Genomic DNA, 20,627 nt, shown 5'->3' with positions numbered 1-20,627 from the left:
GACAAAATTAAAGCCATCGAGGCAATGAAAGTCCCCAAGGATAAGAAGGCAGTACTGCGCTTCCTGGGAATGGTCAATTACCTTGGCAAGTTCATCCCAAATTTGGCCACACACACCACAGCCCTACGCAACCTGGTGAACAAAAATCAACCGCCTTTGAGTGGAAGGCGGAGCACCGAACAGAGTGGCTGGAGCTGAAAGCCAAGCTCACCACTGCACCCGTCCTTGCATTCTTGGACCCAGACCGAGAGACCCACAGATGCGAGTCAGGATGGCATTTGGGGGTGGGGGGGGGGGGGGTGTTGCTTCAAAGAGACGACACGTCATCCTGGGTACCAGTAGCATACGCGTCACGGGCAATGACACCCACTGAGACCAGATATGCTCGGATTGAGAAGGAGTGTTTAGGTCTTTTCACCGGCATCCTCAAATTTTATAATTATGTCTACGGCTTGCCAACATTTACTGTCGAGACGGATCATAGGCCTCTGGTCCACATCCAAAAGGACCTGAACGACATGCCGCCTTGTTTGCAGAGAATTCTGCTCAAACTCCGGAGGTATGATTTCAATTTGGTGTACACACCTGGCAAGGAGCTCAACATCGCCGATGCAGTGTCCCGCTCCATCAACTCACCCAGTGAACCACTGGAGATCATCCAGCACATCGAATCGCAGGTACAACTGTGAGCAAGCACTCTCCCGGCAACAGATGAGAAGATTGTTCTCATCCGAGAAGAGTTGGCCAAAGACCCCCTGTTGCAGCGAGTCACCCACAACCTCAGCAATGACAACATCTACCCTGTCAAAACCCTTCAAAATGTTCAATAAGATCATCTCTCATTCTTCTAAACTCCAATGAATATAGGCCCAACTTGCTCAATCTTTCCTTAGAAAACACCTTCATCTCAGCAATCAGCCCAGTCAACATTCCCTGCACCGCTTCCACTGCAAGTAGATCTCTGTTTCAGTCAGGAGACAGTGCCCCAAGTGTGCTCTCACCAACGCAGCAACATTAGGATATGGAAGGTAAATCAGGTCGAGGTAAACATCGGCCATGCTCTGATTGAATGCTGGAACAGGTTGGGAGGGATGAATGGGTTCTTGTTTTTCCTGACCAGTGTTGTACCTCGAAGATCTGATTCAAACACATCACACCTAATTCCATTTGACATCATGGTTATCTTAAAACTACAAAAGGGCAAACACCAGATCAGCCATAGTCCCTGCTCCCTCCTCATTACCCTGTGTGGCCATCAGGTTTGAAAAGGGTAAACTCCAGAGGTTCCATCTCTCGGTCAAGTGGTGCTCACTCAGAAACAGCCCAGTGGTGGGAGCAAATTGTGATTGGTTCTCTACAGAGAAAGAGGCAGTATCTTCAGGAAAGGAGGGGCTAATTTAGAAGAAAGGCGGGGCTTTACCCAGAGCCAATGATCAGATGACCTAAATAAGATAGAAAATGCATTGTCTGTTCCAGTCAGGCCACTGTCCATATTGACCAAATATATGTTTCTATTTGGATTAATCACTCTCATTATTACAGAAACTGTTCCAAGGAAATCTGAACTTTTATTTACCTGTAGATGCAAAGTCTGGTGTTTTATAATATTCAGACCAGTCAATGAGGTCTGGGTGTCTGACAGTGACTCCTTCCCCACGGAGAACATTACACATCTCGTCTATTTCGGCAACAGCTTTCTTCACATGTCCCTCAGGAAAGGCGTGACCTCCGTGCTGCTGGTAAAATGGCCAATTCTTCTCGTAGGTGTTGGCCTGCAAAATAAATGACAAGTCAGAGCGTGGTCCTCGGGCACATGAACAAGGCCGAGGCAAGCTGGTGTTTTCATTTAAATATCAGTTGGATTCATTCGATACATTTGCTTCTAGGTCAGAGTTGTGGGTGTGACAGTTATGGGCCAGGGTTTAGAGAGCCCCAAGGTGTATCATGGAGTTCAGCTGACCCACAACTTTTACTAGATTGTGGTATGGGGAGCACACGGCCCACTCTACAGGTGTGATACAGCAGAAATGGAAAAGTAATTTTTAAAGCAAAACAATGTTTATTCTATGAACTCAAGTTAACCTTTTTAAAACACACAGTGAACATTTTAGCAACCATTAATTCAAATACAACCCCCAAAGAATACAACACTAAGTAATGCTTAATAACTTCCCAAACAACATCCAGAAGACAAAAGAAACAGAAGCACATCAGGTTTATATTCACTACTGAAAACATTTACAATTCTGAATTTACCAAATGATCAACAGATAGTCTTTTGATGACAGAGAAATGAAATGAAAATCGCTTATTGTCACAAGTGGGCTACAAATTAAGTTATTGTGAAAAGCCCCTAGTTGCCACATTCCGGCACCTGTTCAGGGAGGCTGGTACAGGAATTGAACCGTGCTGCTGGCAGTGATAATCCGCCCAATCACTGGCAGTGATAATCCGCCCAATCACTGGCAGTGATAATCCGCCCAATCACTGACAGTGATAATCCGCCCAATCACTGGCAGTGATAATCCGCCCAATCACTGGCAGTGATAATCCGCCCAATCACTGGCAGTGATAATCCGCCCAATCACTGACAGTGATAATCCGCCCAATCACTGACAGTGATAATCCGCCCAATCACTGACAGTGATAATCCGCCCAATCACTGACAGTGATAATCCGCCCAATCACTGGCAGTGATAATCCGCCCAATCACTGGCAGTGATAATCCGCCCAATCACTGGCAGTGATAATCCGCCCAATCACTGGCAGTGATAATCCGCCCAATCACTGGCAGTGATAATCCGCCCATCACTGGCAGTGATAATCCGCCAATCACTGGCAGTGATAATCCGCCCAATCACTGACAGTGATAATCCGCCCAATCACTGACAGTGATAATCCGCCCAATCACTGACAGTGATAATCCGCCCAATCACTGGCAGTGATAATCCGCCCAATCACTGACAGTGATAATCCGCCCAATCACTGGCAGTGATAATCCGCCCAATCACTGGCAGTGATAATCCGCCCAATCACTGGCAGTGATAATCCGCCCAATCACTGGCAGTGATAATCCGCCCAATCACTGACAGTGATAATCCGCCCAATCACTGGCAGTGATAATCCGCCCAATCACTGGCAGTGATAATCCGCCCAATCACTGACAGTGATAATCCGCCCAATCACTGACAGTGATAATCCGCCCAATCACTGGCAGTGATAATCCGCCCAATCATTGGCAGTGGTCAGTCCCCGAGACATAAAATCAAAGGAAGTAACCTCTGAAGTAACAGCAGATGTAATCCAAATACAGACCCTCACAAAACAGGAAGCTCGTGTTCGATTGAAACCAACTAATAACAGGAGGTTTAATGAATAATAGTTCATAGGGACCTGAATGTCCATCTCCTTTAAACACAAGAACTGTTACCTTAGGAAGAGGAAAGAAACAAATGTGGACCATCCAGTTGCTGTCACTCCCCACAATAAATTCTCATCTTGAAATGAAATGAAATGAAAATCGCTTATTGTCACGAGTAGGCTTCAATTAAGTTACTGTGAAAAGCCCCTAGTCGCCACATTCTGGTGCTGAAATTTTCCAGCATTTACTATTTTGATTTCAGATTTGCAGCATCTGCAGTATTTTGTTTTTGTGTAAATGATTTGGTGGATAGACAGCAACTCCAAACAACTGTCCTAGGCCCAGCCATCTTCAGCTGCTTCATCAATGACCTTCCTTCCATCCGTAGGTCAGAAGTGGGGATGTTTGCGGATGACTGCACAATGTTCAGCACCATTCGTGACTCCTCAGATAATGAAGCAGTCCGTGTCCAAATACAGCAAGACCTGGACAATATCCAGGCTCGGGGCTGGCAAGTGGCAAGTTACATTCGCGTCACACAAGTGCCAGGCAATGACCATCTCCTACAAGTGTGAATCTAACCATCGACACTTGACATTCAATGGCATTACCATCGCTGAATCCCCCCACAATCAACATCCTGGGAGTTACCATGGACCAGAAACTGAACTGGACCCAGCCACATTAATACTGCGGCTACCAGAGCAGGTCAGAGGCTGGGAAAATGTGGTGAATAACTCACGTCCTGACTCCCCAAAGCCTGTCCACCATCTACAAGGCACAAGTCAGGAGTGTGATGGAATACTCTCCACTTGCCTGGATGAGTGCAGCTCCAACAACTCTCAAGAAGCTCGACACCATCCAGTGCAAACAGCCCATTTTATTGTTCCCCCTTCCATAAACATTCAAACCCTCCATCACCGACGCACAGTCGCAGCCGTGTGTACCATCTACAAGATGCACTGCAGTAACTCACCAAGGTTCCTTAGGCAGCACCTTCCAAACCCATGACCACTGCCATCTAGAAGGACAAGAGCAGCAGATACCTGGGAACCCCACCACCTGGAGGTTCCCCTCCAAGTCACTCACCACCCTGACTGGGAAATATATCACCGTTCCTTCACTGTCACTGGGGCAACATCCTGGAACTCCCTCCCTAACAGCACAGTGGGTGTACCTACACCATATTGACTGCAGCGATTCAAGATGGCAGCTCACCACCATTCTCTGAAGGGCAGTTAGGGATTGAGTGTTGGCTGGGCCAGCGACACCCACATCCCAACACAAAATGGCCACAAAATGGCCATCCCACCCTTGTCAATGACAGACTTAATGACAGTCACAGCCATCCATTTTTATTGATCTTTATTCCAATAATTTAAATGTTTTATTACTTTATATTCTTGTTGCAACCCTCAACTGCTGAGATGAAATCAGTCCTTCCTCTCCGTGTATTAATTATTGTGAATTCACCTCTTAAAATAAGCAACAAATGAGCACCTCGTGTACAGTTTAAAAAAAAATTAGAGTACCCAATTCATTTTTTCCAATTTTAGGGGTAATTTAGCATGGCCAATCCACCTACCCTGCACATCTTTGGGTTGTGGGGGCGAAACCCACGCAGACACGGGGAGAATGTGCAAACTCCACACGGGCAGTGACTCAGAGTCGGGAACGAACCTGGGAGCTCGGCACCGTGAGGCAACAGTGCTAACCACTGCGCCACCCTTCCTCGGGTACAGTTAATGGTTGCTTTCAAATTGTGGAAAGATCTTCCAGTTAAAGACCTTCCAGTTGTTATTCCAATCAATTTGACGAGATTGAAAGTGATCTGGAATGATTCCTCTTGGACAGTATCATCAGCTCTGGCAGAGGCCTCGCCAGTTACTTTGATTCAGTTTCTTAGAATCACAGTTAAATCTGCTACTTGCATTTCACTGGCGTGTGACTTGCTTCTCATTTCTCCAGCTTAGCACTCGTGCAGCAATCTGCCAAGTCGACAGTCCCTCTCTCTAACCAGCTGATTCGGAGTGGGTCAAGTTCCAATTAGGAAATTAGACACTTAATGTGCAGCAAAATCTGAAAAGACGACATGAGAAATCCTCCGGCAGCTTCTGCGTGAAGTGAGAGTGTAAATTCGAACCGAGAAATGGGCTGTGTGCAGGGGGTCCCAGTAAGTACCCCGGCCTGTGCCTCACTCGCCTGTATCTGCACCTTGCTTGCCCAATGAGGAGGGGTTCAGGCGGTTGGAGTGATGGGTCTGGGTGGGTTTCCTGTTGGACCATGGCTAAGGTTCAGGTTGGACCCAGCCCATGTGTGGGAGTGGGGTGAGGGGGTGAGGGGGTGAGGGGGTGACCCGGGCACATGGTGTCTGGCAGTATGCTCGGGGTCGGCATGTGACATGAATGGTTTAAATTGTTGTTTCCTTTGTCAGTTATCTCGCTCTAAAAGAGGACTTTTTTTTTAAGAAGACATTTTACTGAGGCGTTTTAAACAAAGCGATCCAACAAACAAAAAACCCACAATAACGTATCCATCTCCCCCAAGCGTAAACCCTATCATGGTCCATGTAACCACTCCATCTCATGGTTCTCCCTTCATTAGTTTCCCGACCCCCCCCCCCCCCCCCCCCCCCCCCCCCCCCACCCCCACCGGGCTCCCTACAATCCAAATATTGCCAACTCTGGACTCGGAGTCACCCTCCCTTCCAGGACCTCAGACATGACATCCGCAAATCCCTGCCAGAATCCCCTCCGCCTCTCTCCCCCCCCCACACCCCCCCACCCCACCACCACCCCCCCACCACCCCCCCACACACCCCCCAGCCCAGCCCCCCCCCCCACGCCCCCCCCAGCCCCCCCCACCCCCCCCGCCCCGCCCCCCCCCCCCACCCCCCCCCCCGCCCCGGCCCCCCGCCCCCGGCCCCCCGCCCCAGCCCCCCCAGCCCCCCCAGCCCCCCCCCCCCACCCGGGACAGCAGTGTTAGCCCGGGTCCCTGGCACTGTGAGGCAGCAGTGTTAACCCGGGTCCCTGGCACTGTGAGGCAGCAGTGTTAACCCGGGCCCCTGGCACTGTGAGACAGGAGTGCTAACCCGGATCCCTGGCACTGTGAGGCAGCAGTGTTAACCCGGGTCCCTGGTACTGTGAGGCAGCAGTGTTAACCCGGGTCCCTGGCACTGTGAGACAGCAGTGTTAACCCGGGTCCCTGGCACTGTGAGGCAGCTGTGTTAACCCGGATCCCTGGCACTGTGAGGCAGCAGTGTTAACCCGGGACCCTGGGGCTGTGAGACAGCAGTGTTAACCCGGATCCCTGGCACTGTGAGGCAGCAGTGTTAACCCGGATCCCAGGCACTGTGAGGCAGCCGTGTTAACCCGGGTCCCTGGCACTGTGAGGCAGCAGTGTTAACCCGGGACCCTGGGGTTGTGAGGCTGCAGTGTTAACCCGGGTCCCTGGCACTGTGAGGCAGCAGTGTTAACCCGGGTCCCTGGCACTGTGAGGCAGCAGTGTTAACCCGGGACCCTGGGGCTGTGAGGCTGCAGTGTTAACCCGGGTCCCTGGCACTGTGAGGCAGCAGTGTTAACCTGGCGAGGGGGGGGGGGGGGGGGGGGAGAGGCAGAGGAGGTGGTTGGAGGAAGCCAGGCGGGGAGGCAAAGGGGAGACGGGGAACAGGGGGGGCGGGGTGGAAACGGGAGCTCCATTGACCATTTGACTGTCTCAGGGCCAATTGTGCAGGAGTGTGCAAACCCCAGCCAATGGGGAGTTTGTGCTGGGCCCTGGGCAGTTGGATAGTGTGTTCTGTGTCTGTTATTTAACTGCCTTTCATCAATAAACCTATTTGTCAATGACTAGAAGCCCCCAGTGGTTCTCTCGAGCCAACACAGTTTTTTACTCCATTGACAGAGCAGATGTTTCAAAGTGAGTAACAGTCTGAAGCTGAATTGTTGAATGTAAGTGGCAGGTCCGTTATTGTGTCAGATAACACAACCTGCTCATCAGAGAGTTTTAACAAAAATACAAAAAAAAATTTCCCAATGAAGGGGCAATTTAGCGTGGCCAATCCACCCGCCCTGCACATCTTTGGGTTGTGGGGGTGAGACCCACACAGACACTGGGAGTCACCCGGAGCCGGGATCGAACCCGGGTCCTCAGAACCGTGAGGAAGCAGTGCTAACCACTGAGCTGTTGATGGGGTTGGACTAGAATCACAACTTTGTTGCTAAGATCACTAACCTGAACTCCAGCTCAGTTACTGATGAGAGTGAATTACACTCACCATATGTCAATGCTGGAATTTTAGTCAAGTTGGTCTCTGCTCATTTGGCATCTACCCAACTCACTGCCGACATTTCAACAGCTGTTCCAATATATTCCTGACCTGAACAGACCCAAGGACAAAGCTGTTTAAAATTCATACAAGTTAAATCATAAACCGATGCTTCCAGCGTAGGAGATCCTTCAGCTCACTGAGTCCATCCGGTCAGTCCCACTCTCCCTATGGCCTCCAAGTTGGTTTCCCTCTGTTCTTATCCAGTTCCTGTCCCTCCTGCTTTTCTTGCCAGCTGCCCCGACCCAATCACAGTCAGGTTCCAACTTCCAGCTCTCCCCAATCCTGCTCTAATTGGCGATTCGAAACAAGATATTAACCGCAGCGAATGTCAAATGACAGGCGGGTTCTGAACCCAAAGTTTCCTCCTCCTCAATCATTTTGTGATGGTTTTCTTTTGCTGTTTTGCTATGTAAGTGTTGAATGGAGCAAGCCCTAACCTTCTCGGGGCTAAACCACCCAGAGGGACAATTTTTCTTAATTTTCCAACACCTAGGATAGAGAGTTTGAATGACCAGCGAAGGGTCCGTTAACTTTCCATTGCTACGGGAATGGTAACACCCACCCACCCCATGAATAGCCCATCACAATTGTACTTCCCTGCAGGTTTCTCGTCACATCTTTTTAAAGGTACTGGAATGAAAGATTAGCGGCTGGCTTCTCTGTTCTGGAGGCCCAGTGTTGACTCTGGCACAGGATTAGTGTATTTCCACGACAGCAAAGCTGGCAACGCACCTGGACCGGTTCAGGGACAGTGGAGGGGCAGCACCAGCACCGCGTGGAACACACTCGATTCCAGTGAGAAACGGGGCCGGATTCGCTGGGTCCGTGATTGACACTCGGGAGGCTGACAAGCTGCAGCCGCAGATACACATTACACTCCCCACACACACTCCCCACACACACTCCCCACACACACTCATCCCAGCCCCACACACACTCATCCCAGCCCCACACACACTCATCCCAGCCCCACACACACATTACACTCCCCACACACACTCATCCCAGCCGCACACACACATTACACTCCCCACACACACTCCCCACACACACTCCCCACACACACTCATCCCAGCCCCACACACACTCATCCCAGCCCCACACACACATTACACTCCCCACACACACTCATCCCAGCCCCACACACACATTACACTCCCCACACACACTCATCCCAGCCACACACACACATTACACTCCCCACACACACTCATCCCAGCCCCACACACATATTACACTCCCCACACACACTCATCCCAGCCGCACACACACATTACACTCCCCACACACACTCATCCCAGCCCCACACACACATTACACTCCCCACACACACTCATCCCAGCCACACACACACATTACACTCCCCACACACACTCATCCCAGCCACACACATTACACTCCCCACGCACACTCATCCCAGCCGCACACACACATTACACTCCCCACACACACTCATCCCAGCCACACACACACATTACACTCCCCACACACACTCATCCCAGCCGCACACACATTACACTCCCCACACACACTCATCCCAGCCGCACAGACACATTACACTCCCCACACACACTCATCCCAGCCCCACACACACACATTACACTCCCCACACACACTCATCCCAGCCATACACACACATTACACTCCCCACACACACTCATCCCAGCCCCACACACACATTACACTCCCCACACACACTCATCCCAGCCACACACACACATTACACTCCCCACACACACTCATCCCAGCCGTACACACACACATTACACTCCCCACACACACTCATCCCAGCCCCACACACACATTACACTCCCCACACACACTCATCCCAGCCACACACACACATTACACTCCCCACACACACTCATCCCAGCCCCACACACACATTACACTCCCCACACACACTCATCCCAGCCCCACACACACATTACACTCCCCACGCACACTCATCCCAGCCGCACACACACATTACACTCCCCACACACACTCATCCCAGCCACACACACACATTACATTCCCCACACACACTCATCCCAGCCACACACACATTACACTCCCCACTCACACTCATCCCAGCCCCACACACACATTACACTCCCCACACACACTCATCCCAGCCCCACACACACATTACACTCCCCACACACACTCATCCCAGCCGCACACACACATTACACTCCCCACACACACTCATCCCAGCCCCACACACACATTACACTCCCCACACACACTCATCCCAGCCTCACACACACATTACACACCCCACACACACTCATCCCAGCCGCACACACACATTACACTCCCCACACACACTCATCCCAGCCGCACACACACATTACACTCCCCACACACACTCATCCCAGCCGTACACACACACATTACACTCCCCACACACACTCATCCCAGCCGCACACACACATTACACTCCCCGCACACACTCATCCCAGCCGCACACACACATTACACTCCCCGCACACACTCATCCCAGCCGCACACACATTACACTCCCCACAATCACTCATCCCAGCCGCACACACACATTACACTCCCCACACACACTCATCCCAGCCGTACACACACACATTACACTCCCCACACACACTCATCCCAGCCGCCCGCACACATTACACTCCCCACACACACTCATCCCAGCCGTACACACACACATTACACTCCCCACACACACTCATCCCAGCCGCACACACACATTACACTCCCCGCACACACTCATCCCAGCCGCACACACATTACACTCCCCACACACACTCATCCCAGCCGCACACACACATTACACTCCCCACACACACTCATCCCAGCCGTACACACACACATTACACTCCCCGCACACACTCATCCCAGCCGTACACACACACATTACACTCCCCACACACACTCATCCCAGCCCCACACACACATTACACTCCTCACACACACTCATCCCAGCCGTACACACACACATTACACTCCCCGCACACACTCATCCCAGCCGCACACACACTCATCCCAGCCGCACTTACACATTACACTCCCCACACACACTCATCCCAGCCGCACACACATTACACTCCCCACACACACTCATCCCAGCCGCACACATTACACTCCCCACACACACGCATCCCAGCCGCACATACACATTACACTCCCCACACACACTCATCCCAGCCGCACAAACACATTACACTCCCCACACACACTCATCCCAGCCGTACACACACACATTACACTCCCCACACACACTCATCCCTGCTGCACACACACTCATCCCAGCCGCACTTACACATTACACTCCCCACACACACTCATCCCAGCCGCACACACATTACACTCCCCACACACACTCATCCCAGCCACACACACACATTACACTCCACACACACACTCATCCCAGCCCCACACACACATTACACTCCCCACACACACGCATCCCAGCCGAACACACACATTACACTCCCCACACACACTCATCCCAGCCTCACACACACATTACACTCCCCACACACACACTCATCCCAGCCGTACACACACATTACACTCCCCACACACATTCATCCCAGTCGCACACACACATTACACTCCCCACACACATTACACTCCCCACACACACTCATCCCAGCCACACACACACATTACACTCCCCACACACACTCATCCCAGCCACACACACACATTACACTCCCCACACACACTCATCCCAGCCACACACACACATTACATGCCCCACACACATTACACTCCCCACACACACTCATCCCAGCCGCACACACACATTACACTCCCCACACACATTACACTCCCCACACACACTCATCCCAGCCGCACACACACATTACACTCCCCACACACACTCATCCCAGCCGCACACACACATTACACTTCCCACACACACTCATCCCAGCCGCACACACATTACACTACCCACACACACTCATCCCAGCCACACACACACATTACACTCTCCACACACACTCATCCCAGCCACACACACACATTACACTCCCCACACACACTGATCCCAGCCGCACACACACATTACACTCCCCACACACACTCATCCCAGCCGCACACACACATTACACTCCCCACACACACTCATCCCAGCCGCACACACACTCATCCCAGCCGCACACACACATTACACTCCCCACACACACTCATCCCAGCCGCACACACATTACACTACCCACACACACTCATCCCAGCCACACACACACATTACACTCCCCACACACACTCATCCCAGCCACACACACACATTCCACTCCCCACACACACTGATCCCAGCCGCACACACACATTACACTCCCCACATACACTCATCCCAGACACACACACACATTACACTCCCCACACACACTCATCCCAGCCGCACACACACTCATCCCAGCCGCACACACACATTACACTCCCCACACACACATTACACTCCCCACACACACTCATCCCAGACACACACACACATTACACTCCCCACACACACTCATCCCAGCCGTACACACACACATTACACTCCCCACACACACTCATCCCAGCCGTACACACACACATTACACTCCCCACACACACTCATCCCAGCCCCACACACACATTACACTCCCCACACACACTCATCCCAGCCCCACACACACATTACACTCCCCGCACACACTCATCCCAGCCGTACACACACACATTACACACCCCGCACACACTCATCCCAGCCGCACACACACTCATCCCAGCCGCACACACATTACACTCCCCACACACACTCATTACACTCCCCACACACACTCATCCCAGCCGAACACACACATTACACTCCCCACACACACTCATCCCAGCCGCACACATTACACTCCCCACACACACTCATCCCAGCCGCACATACACATTACACTCCCCACACACACTCATCCCAGCCGTACACACACACATTACACTCCCCACACACACTCATCCCAGCTGCACACACACTCATCCCAGCCGCACTTACACATTACACTCCCCACACACACTCATCCCAGCCGCACACACATTACACTCCCCACACACACTCATCCCAGCCGCACACACACATTACACTCCCCACACACACTCATCCCAGCCACACACACACATTACACTCCCCACACACACTCATCCCAGCCACACACACACATTACACTCCCCACACACACGCTTCCCAGCCGAACACACACATTACACTCCCCACACACACTCATCCCAGCCTCACACACACATTACACTCCCCACACACACACTCATCCCAGCCGTACACACACATTACACTCCCCACACACACTCATCCCAGCCGCACAGACACATTACACTCCCCACACACACTCATCCCAGCCCCACACACACACATTACACTCCCCACACACACTCATCCCAGCCACACACACACATTACACTCCCCACACACACTCATCCCAGCCACACACACACATTACACTCCCCACACACATTACACTCCCCACACACACTCATCCCAGCCGCACACACACATTACACTCCCCACACACATTACACTCCCCACACACACTCATCCCAGCCGCACACACACATTACACTCCCCACACACATTACACTCCCCACACACACTCATCCCAGCCGCACACACATTACACTCCCCACACACACTGATCCCAGCCGCACACACACATTACACTCCCCACACACACTCATCCCAGCCGCACACACACATTAAACTCCCCACACACACTCATCCCAGCCGCACACACACATTACACTCCCCACACACACTCATCCCAGCCCCACACACACATTACACTACCCACACACACTCATCCCAGCCACACACACACATTACACTCCCCACACACACTCATCCCAGCCGCACACACACATTACACTCCCCACACACATTACACTCCCCACACACACTCATCCCAGCCGCACACACATTACACTACCCACACACACTCATCCCAGCCACACAAACACATTACACTCCCCACACACACTCATCCCAGCCGCACACACACATTACACTCCCCACACACACTCATCCCAGCCCCACACACACATTACACTACCCACACACACTCATCCCAGCCACACACACACATTACACTCCCCACACACACTCATCCCAGACACACACACACATTACACTCCCCACACACACTCATCCCAGCCCCACACACACATTACACTCCCCACACACACTCATCCCAGCCCCACACACACATTACACTCCCCACACACACTCATCCCAGCCCCACACACACATTACACTCCCCACACACACTCATCCCAGCCTCACACACACATTACACTCCCCACACACACTCATCCCAGCCGCACACACACATTACACTCCCCACACACACTCATCCCAGCCCCACACACACATTACACTCCCCACACACACTGATCCCAGCCGCACACACACATTACACTCCCCACACACACTCATCCCAGCCGCACACACACATTACACTCCCCACACACACTCATCCCAGACAACGATATGGCACTGGTTGTGCTGGAGCGCGTCCATACTGCTGATGGGTTGGCTGGGGCCAGAGGGTACCTAGGGGGTGTCCTGGGGGGGGACCGATGACCCTTAGTTCACAGTGGGCTGTCAGGGGCGTGCACGGCTGCTTTGCCGGCCGCAGCAATGGTGTTCCACTCCGACCTCACAGCCCACCTCCTGGTGACTCCCCCCTACTACCCCCGACCCTGGCAGAAGCCCCTTGGCCAGCGGCACGATTGTCAGCAAACTATGGCGATGTTGGACCCTTTCCGTACTCTCTCTCTCTCCCCTTTTAAAAGCACAATTGAACCGCGCAGTCGGGGAGGTGGGGAATACGGGGAGTTTACTGTACGTGCGTTCTGGAATGTATTGACGCCGCTGTCGAGGCGCCAGAGAAACAGGCGCCGGCCACCATTCCGGGGTTGGAACTGATTCTGCGCCCGATCGCGTTTCCCAAATCTACCATCAGCTGATGTAGAATTCTGCCCCAGATTGCTACTGTACAACACAACAAGAATAATTTGTAGCTAGCAACATTTAACAATTTATAGAACAATTATAATTGGGTAAAAGAATGTGTAAAGGAGTGAATACTTTAGGATTCTGGACAGGTGTATGATGATAGGTAGACTAGCATCTGTATATAATAGGAGTGGATCATATGCACGTGGATTATAAATTATGGGCGGAATTCTCCGCTCCCCACGTTGCGTGGGAGGGCCTTCCGACGTTTTTTACGCCTCCTTGGCGCCCCCAGCGATTCCCCCCCCCCCCCCCCCCCCCCGCCCACCCCTCGGAAAAATCGCCGCTCGCCGTTTTTCACGGCCAACGGCGATTCTCCGAGCCCGATGGGCTGAGCCGCCAGCCCTTCACGCCCGTTTCACCACGGCAGCAACCACACCTGGGGCATCTAGGGGCCTGATTGGGACGGGAGCACCACGACTGTGCTCGGGAGGGGACAGGCCCGCGATCGATGCCCACCGCTCGTCAGGCCAGCGTCCAAAACAGACGCACTCTTTCCCCTCCGCCGCCCGGCAAGATCAAGCCGCCACGTCTTGCCGGGCGGCGGTGGAGAAAGGCGGCCACCGCGCATGCGCGGGTTGGAACCGGCAACCTGCGCATGCGCGGATGACATCAGAAAAGGGCCGTTTCTGCGTCATTTCCGGCGCGTCAAGGTCGCGGCCGGGAATGACGGGGGCCCGCTCCTAGCCCCCTGGGTGGGGGTGAATTGGGTGCGGGGAGCGGGCTCCTAGCCCCCTGGGTGGGGGTGAATTAGGTGCAGGGAGCGGGCTCCTAGCCCCCCGGGTGGGGGTGAATTAGGTGCGGGGAGCGGGCTCCTAGCCCCCCTGGGTGGGGGTGAATTAGGTGCGGGGAGCGGGCTCCTAGCCCCCCGGGGTGAGGGGGAAATTAGGTGCGGGGAGCGGGCTCCTAGCCCCCTGGGTGGGGGTGAATTACGTGCGGGGAGCGGGCTCCTAGCCCCCCTGGGTGGGGGTGAATTAGGTGCGGGGAGCGGGCTCCTAGCCCCCCGGGGTGGGGGTGAATTAGGTGCGGGGAGCGGGCTCCTAGCCCCCCGGGTGGGGGTGAATTAGGTGCGGGGAGCGGGCTCCTAGCCCCCTGGGTGGGGGTGAATTAGGTGCGGGGAGCGGGCTCCTAGCCCCCTGGGTGGGGGTGAATTAGGTGCGGGGAGCGGGCTCCTAGCCCCCCCGGGTGGGGGTGAATTAGGTGCGGGGAGCGGGCTCCTAGCCCCCCGGGTGGGGGTGAATTAGGTGCGGGGAGCGGGCTCCTAGCCCCCTGGGTGGGGGTGAATTAGGTGCGGGGAGCGGGCTCCTAGCCCCCTGGGGGGGGGGTGAATTAGGGGCGGGGAGGGGGCTCCTAGCCCCCCCGGGTGGGGGTGAATTAGGTGCGGGGAGCGGGCTCCTAGCCCCCTGGGTGGGGGTGAATTAGGTGCGGGGAGCGGGCTCCTAGCCCCCTGGGTGGGGGTGAATTAGGTGCGGGGAGCGGGCTCCTAGCCCCCCGGGTGGGGGTGAATTAGGTGTGGGGAGCGGGCTCCTAGCCCCCCGGGTGGGGGTGAATTAGGTGCGGGGAGCGGGCTCCTAGCCCCCCGGGTGGGGGTGAATTAAGTGCGGGGAGCGGGCTCCTAGCCCCCCGGGTGGGGGTGAATTAGGTGCGGGGAGCGGGCTCCTAGCCCCCCGGGTGGGGGTGAATTAGGTGCGGGGAGCGGGCTCCTAGCCCCCTGGGTGGGTGTGAATTAGGTGCGGGGAGCGGGCTCCTAGCCCCCCCGGGTGGGGGTGAATTAGGTGCGGGGAGCGGGCTCCTAGCCCCCTGGGTGGGGGTGAATTAGGTGCGGGGAGCGGGCCCCGAGGCCGTCTTGAACCTCGGCCGATTTCACGACGGCCATCCCGATTTTTATCGGGAGCAGAGAATACCGCCCTATATGTTTTACTGTTGTAGTTCTCGCATCCAACCAGCAGTAGGTGCGAGTATGCAGGCACGTGAGCTGGATGCATCATGGGCGGGATTCTCCAACCGCCCGCCGGGTCGGAGAATCGCCGGGGGCCGGCGTGAATCCCGCCCCCACCGGCTGCCGAATTCTCCGCCGCCGGAGAATTGGCGAGGGTGGGAATTTTGCCACGCCGGCCGCTGGCAGCGGCTCCCCCCGGCGATTCTCCAGCCTGCAATGGGCTGAAGTCCCGCTCGTTCTATGCAGGTCCCGCCGGCGTAAATTGGACTGTGTCCCTTACCGGCGGGACCTAGTGGGGGGCGCAGGGCGATTTGGCCCCACGCATTCCAGGACAAGGTGTGAGTAAGGAGTTGATCGTAGTCACATATTAGAGTAGCTCAGTACTATCTTAGTGTAAGTTAGTGGTAGACTATTATTTCCAACTGTATTAATCTTCGCCATTATAGTAATCCTTTAGAGTAGTGTTAGTAATAAATAGTTTTGTTGTAAAACAAAGTCTAATGTTCTTTGTTAACATTACCACAACAAGATTCAACATCAGCATCATCAAAGAACATTATAAGATGCAAACTCATTTTGTTTATGTTATTAATCTGATCAATAAATCAAATAGGTCAAAGTTCAATGTAATAATAATGGAATGTCAACATGCTGGTACAGTCAACATTTTTAACGCAAGGTGTTCGAATTGTATATTCTACTGGATACCATTGGTGTAAAGTACAGATACACCTTTAGGACAAGAATGATACCTTTACTTCCACTGTGAAAGGAGGCACACATGCATTTTCTGGTCTCCCAACAATCACTTCTTCCAGAGTGTCCCACCCATTGTAGGAGCAGACAGGACACTCTTCCGTAAGGGCACCAGGAGCCTTGTCCTTGTGATTATCATCTGCAACAGAGGCCCTCTCGCTGACTGTAGCAGCAACAGGAGATCGAGTGCTTTGGAAAGCCTTTCGCACCCACCCAGCAACAGAGCGACCAATCTGAAAGAAACAAGAGAAACCATCAGAAAAGGTCCAAGACGGAGCAGATGTTGAGGAAAATTTCAATCTGGGATTGAGTTTTCTGGCGATGGCAACCATCCATTGTTGGAAATTGGAGGAGGCTGGGGAACAACAAGGGTAGGAATGATGAGATTGCAATGCATGAACAGAGAGAGTCACACTGAGGGAGGGTCAGCAGCTCACATGACACCCCACTTCCAAATACCCCTGCCCTTCCCACCAACACCCCCATCCTCACAGCTCCCAACTGGAAAGCAAGCCGACTCTTCATTATCCCATTGGATGACAGTCTTTCACCCAATATTATCATGGAAAGCTCAATGGGATGTTCAATGCTCTATGATGTTTGTCTCTAATTGCTCAGGAGATTAATTCCTGAAGACACAGGAGAATCGAGAGGTCGGTGACTATAATCATCTGCAAACATTACATATTGGCAATCCTTAACTCACTAAAATATTGCAAATATTTGTGTATTTTGTGGTTAAGCAATCTTTACATTTACACATACCGTACTTACAGCATTGTCTGGATTTGTCTATTTCTGCTTCAGCTTCTGCGAAAGGGTTCTGCGCTGTGAATTATAAAGGCAGAACCCAGAAACTTTGCCAAAAGTATTTCCCTCTCTCCGCGCGTTTTTCCTGTTGTTGTGAAACTGACCTGAATCGCAGAGGCTGAAGCAGAAATAGACAAATCCAGACACATCTCCCACCCCGGGATCCCAGGCATTTCCCTCTGCATTCTAACCAGGCAATATTCCTGGGTTTAGGCAGATTGCAATATACTCACCAAAGCCCTGCTCTCAGCCAGAGGACGGACGGGACTCCCTCTCTCTGTCTCTCTCTCTCTCTGTCTGTCCCCACAATCTCCCTCCCTCTCTCAAACAAAGACAAGGCAGCTGGGAGGAAGGGGAGCCTGGAGGAAGATCTGCTGATGCCCCCATCCAATGGATACCTGGGGCCAACGCACCGTCGCCCCCCCCTCTGCACGCCGCTGCCCCCTACCTCTACCCCCACCCCTACCCCTACCCCCCCTACCTCTACCCCTACCCCGACCCCCCCCCCCCCGCACTCGATGTAGGTAACTGAACGGCATCAACCATCATCAATGGTTGACGCTGTTATAAACCTACATTGATTTTCGCCGACGTGACCCATGGCCACGTCGGGGGGACTTCGGCCCATCCGGGCCGGTGAATAAAAAAGCTTAAAAAAACAATGGCATCCCGCTGGCGCCGGCCGTTCTCCGAGGTGGCTGGCGGGATTTGAAGAACGCCGTTTTATGGCGGGTGGGTGAATTTTTAACATGGCGGGAGCGGCAATATCGGCGCCGCCGCCGTTCTCCGACCCTGCGTGGGGTTGGAGAATTTCACCCCAGGTGTTGGAAAGACCCAAGATTAAAGGACAATTGACACAGTAGATGGGCATTTAGCAGCTGCTACCCATTTACCTCGCAGGCAAATGCCAGGTGATGCATTTTGGAAGATCTAATTCAGGAGCGGACTATACGCTCAATGGAGAACTCCTGGGGAAAATTGATGTACAGAGAGATCTGGGAGTTCAGGTCCATTGTACCCTGAAGGTGGCAACGCAGGTTGATAGAGTGTCAAGAAGCCATACAGCATCTTGCCTTCATCGGACGGGGTATTGAGTACAAGAGTCGGCAGGGTCATGTTACTGTTGTATCGGACTTTGGTTAGGCCACATTTGGAAGACTGCGTGCAGTTCTGGTCGCCACATTACCATAGGATGTGGATGCTTTAGAGAGGGTGCAGAGGAGGTTCACCAGGATGTTGCCTGGTATGGAGGGTGCTAGCTATGAAGAAAGGTCGAGTAGATTAGGATTGTTTCCGTTGGAAAGACGGAGGTTGAAGGGGGACCTGATTGAGGTATACAAAATTATGAGAGGTATGGACAGGGTGGATAGCAACAAGCTTTTTCCAAGAGTGGGGGTGTCAATTACAAGGGGTCACGATTTCAAGGTGAGAGGGGGAAAGTTAAGGGAGATGTGCAGGAAAGTTTTTTTACGCAGAGGGTGGTGGGTGCCTGGAACGCTTTGCCAGCAGAGGTGGTAGAGGCGGGTACGATAGCATCATTTAAGATGCATCTGGACAGGTATATGAACGGGCGGGGAACAGAGGGAAGTAGATCCTTGGAAAATAGGCGACAGGTTTAGATAAAGGATCTGGATCGGCACAGGCTGGGAGGGCCAAGGGCCTGTTCCTGTGCTGTAATTTTCTTTGTTCAATGATATTAATGACTCTCGGTGTAACCGGAGCCAGGACCCAGCTTACTGTCCTGAAAAGTTTGATTTTATTTTCACATTTCATACCATTTTAAATGGACTTTTTCGGTTATTAATTTGGGTTATTAGGGGCCTGGTTTAGAACACTGGGCTAAATCGCTGGCTTTGAAAGCAGACCAAGGCAGGCCACAGCACGGTTCAATTCCATACCAGCCTCCCCGAACAGGCGCCGGAATGTGGCTACTAGGGGCTTTTCACAGTAACTTCATTTGAAGCCTACTTGTGACAATAAAGCGATTTTCATTTCATTTTCATAGGTTTAGAATTTTTTTTTTTTTTTTTATAAATTTAGAGTACCCAATTATTTTTTTCCAATTAAGGGGCAATTTAGCGTGGCCAATCCACCTATCCTGCACATCTTTGGGTTGAGGGGGTGAAACCCATGCAGACATGGGGAGAATGTGCAAACTCCACACGGACAGTGACCCAGGGCCGGGATTCGAACCCGGGTCCTCAGCGCCGCAGTCCCAGTGCTAACCACTGCGCCACATGCCGCCCAGGTTTAGAATTTATAACAACTTCTAGATTAGAGAGGGGAAATAAAATTAGCTGTGACTCCCGCTCCTGGTCACTATCCTATAAACCCTCTCAAAAATGGACATTGTCCCAAGCTGGAAAAGGGCAGGAGTCATTAGGGTTTAATTGTCCTTCATTCTCATCATCTAGATTCACACTAAATG

General features: G+C 52.8%; 1 protein-coding gene across 1 annotated transcript in view; it reads right to left on the bottom strand.

Moving 5' to 3' along the window:
• gatm (glycine amidinotransferase (L-arginine:glycine amidinotransferase)) overlaps positions 1-20,627 on the bottom strand; it is a 213,724-nt gene that overhangs the window by 55,028 nt on the left and 138,069 nt on the right. The window contains exons 2-3 of the mRNA XM_038812957.1: positions 17,386-17,622; positions 1,577-1,772 (exon numbers count right to left, since the gene is read on the bottom strand). Of these exons, the coding sequence (XP_038668885.1) occupies positions 1,577-1,772; positions 17,386-17,622 (433 nt within the window). The remainder of the gene's footprint in view (positions 1-1,576; positions 1,773-17,385; positions 17,623-20,627) is intronic.

The sequence above is a fragment of the Scyliorhinus canicula genome, chromosome 12 (genome assembly GCF_902713615.1).
Source record: "Scyliorhinus canicula chromosome 12, sScyCan1.1, whole genome shotgun sequence".
In the NCBI taxonomy this organism is placed as follows: Eukaryota; Metazoa; Chordata; class Chondrichthyes; order Carcharhiniformes; family Scyliorhinidae; genus Scyliorhinus; species Scyliorhinus canicula.
Note: the sequence above shows the minus strand (reverse complement) of the source record. Positions and strands in the feature narration are given on the sequence as shown.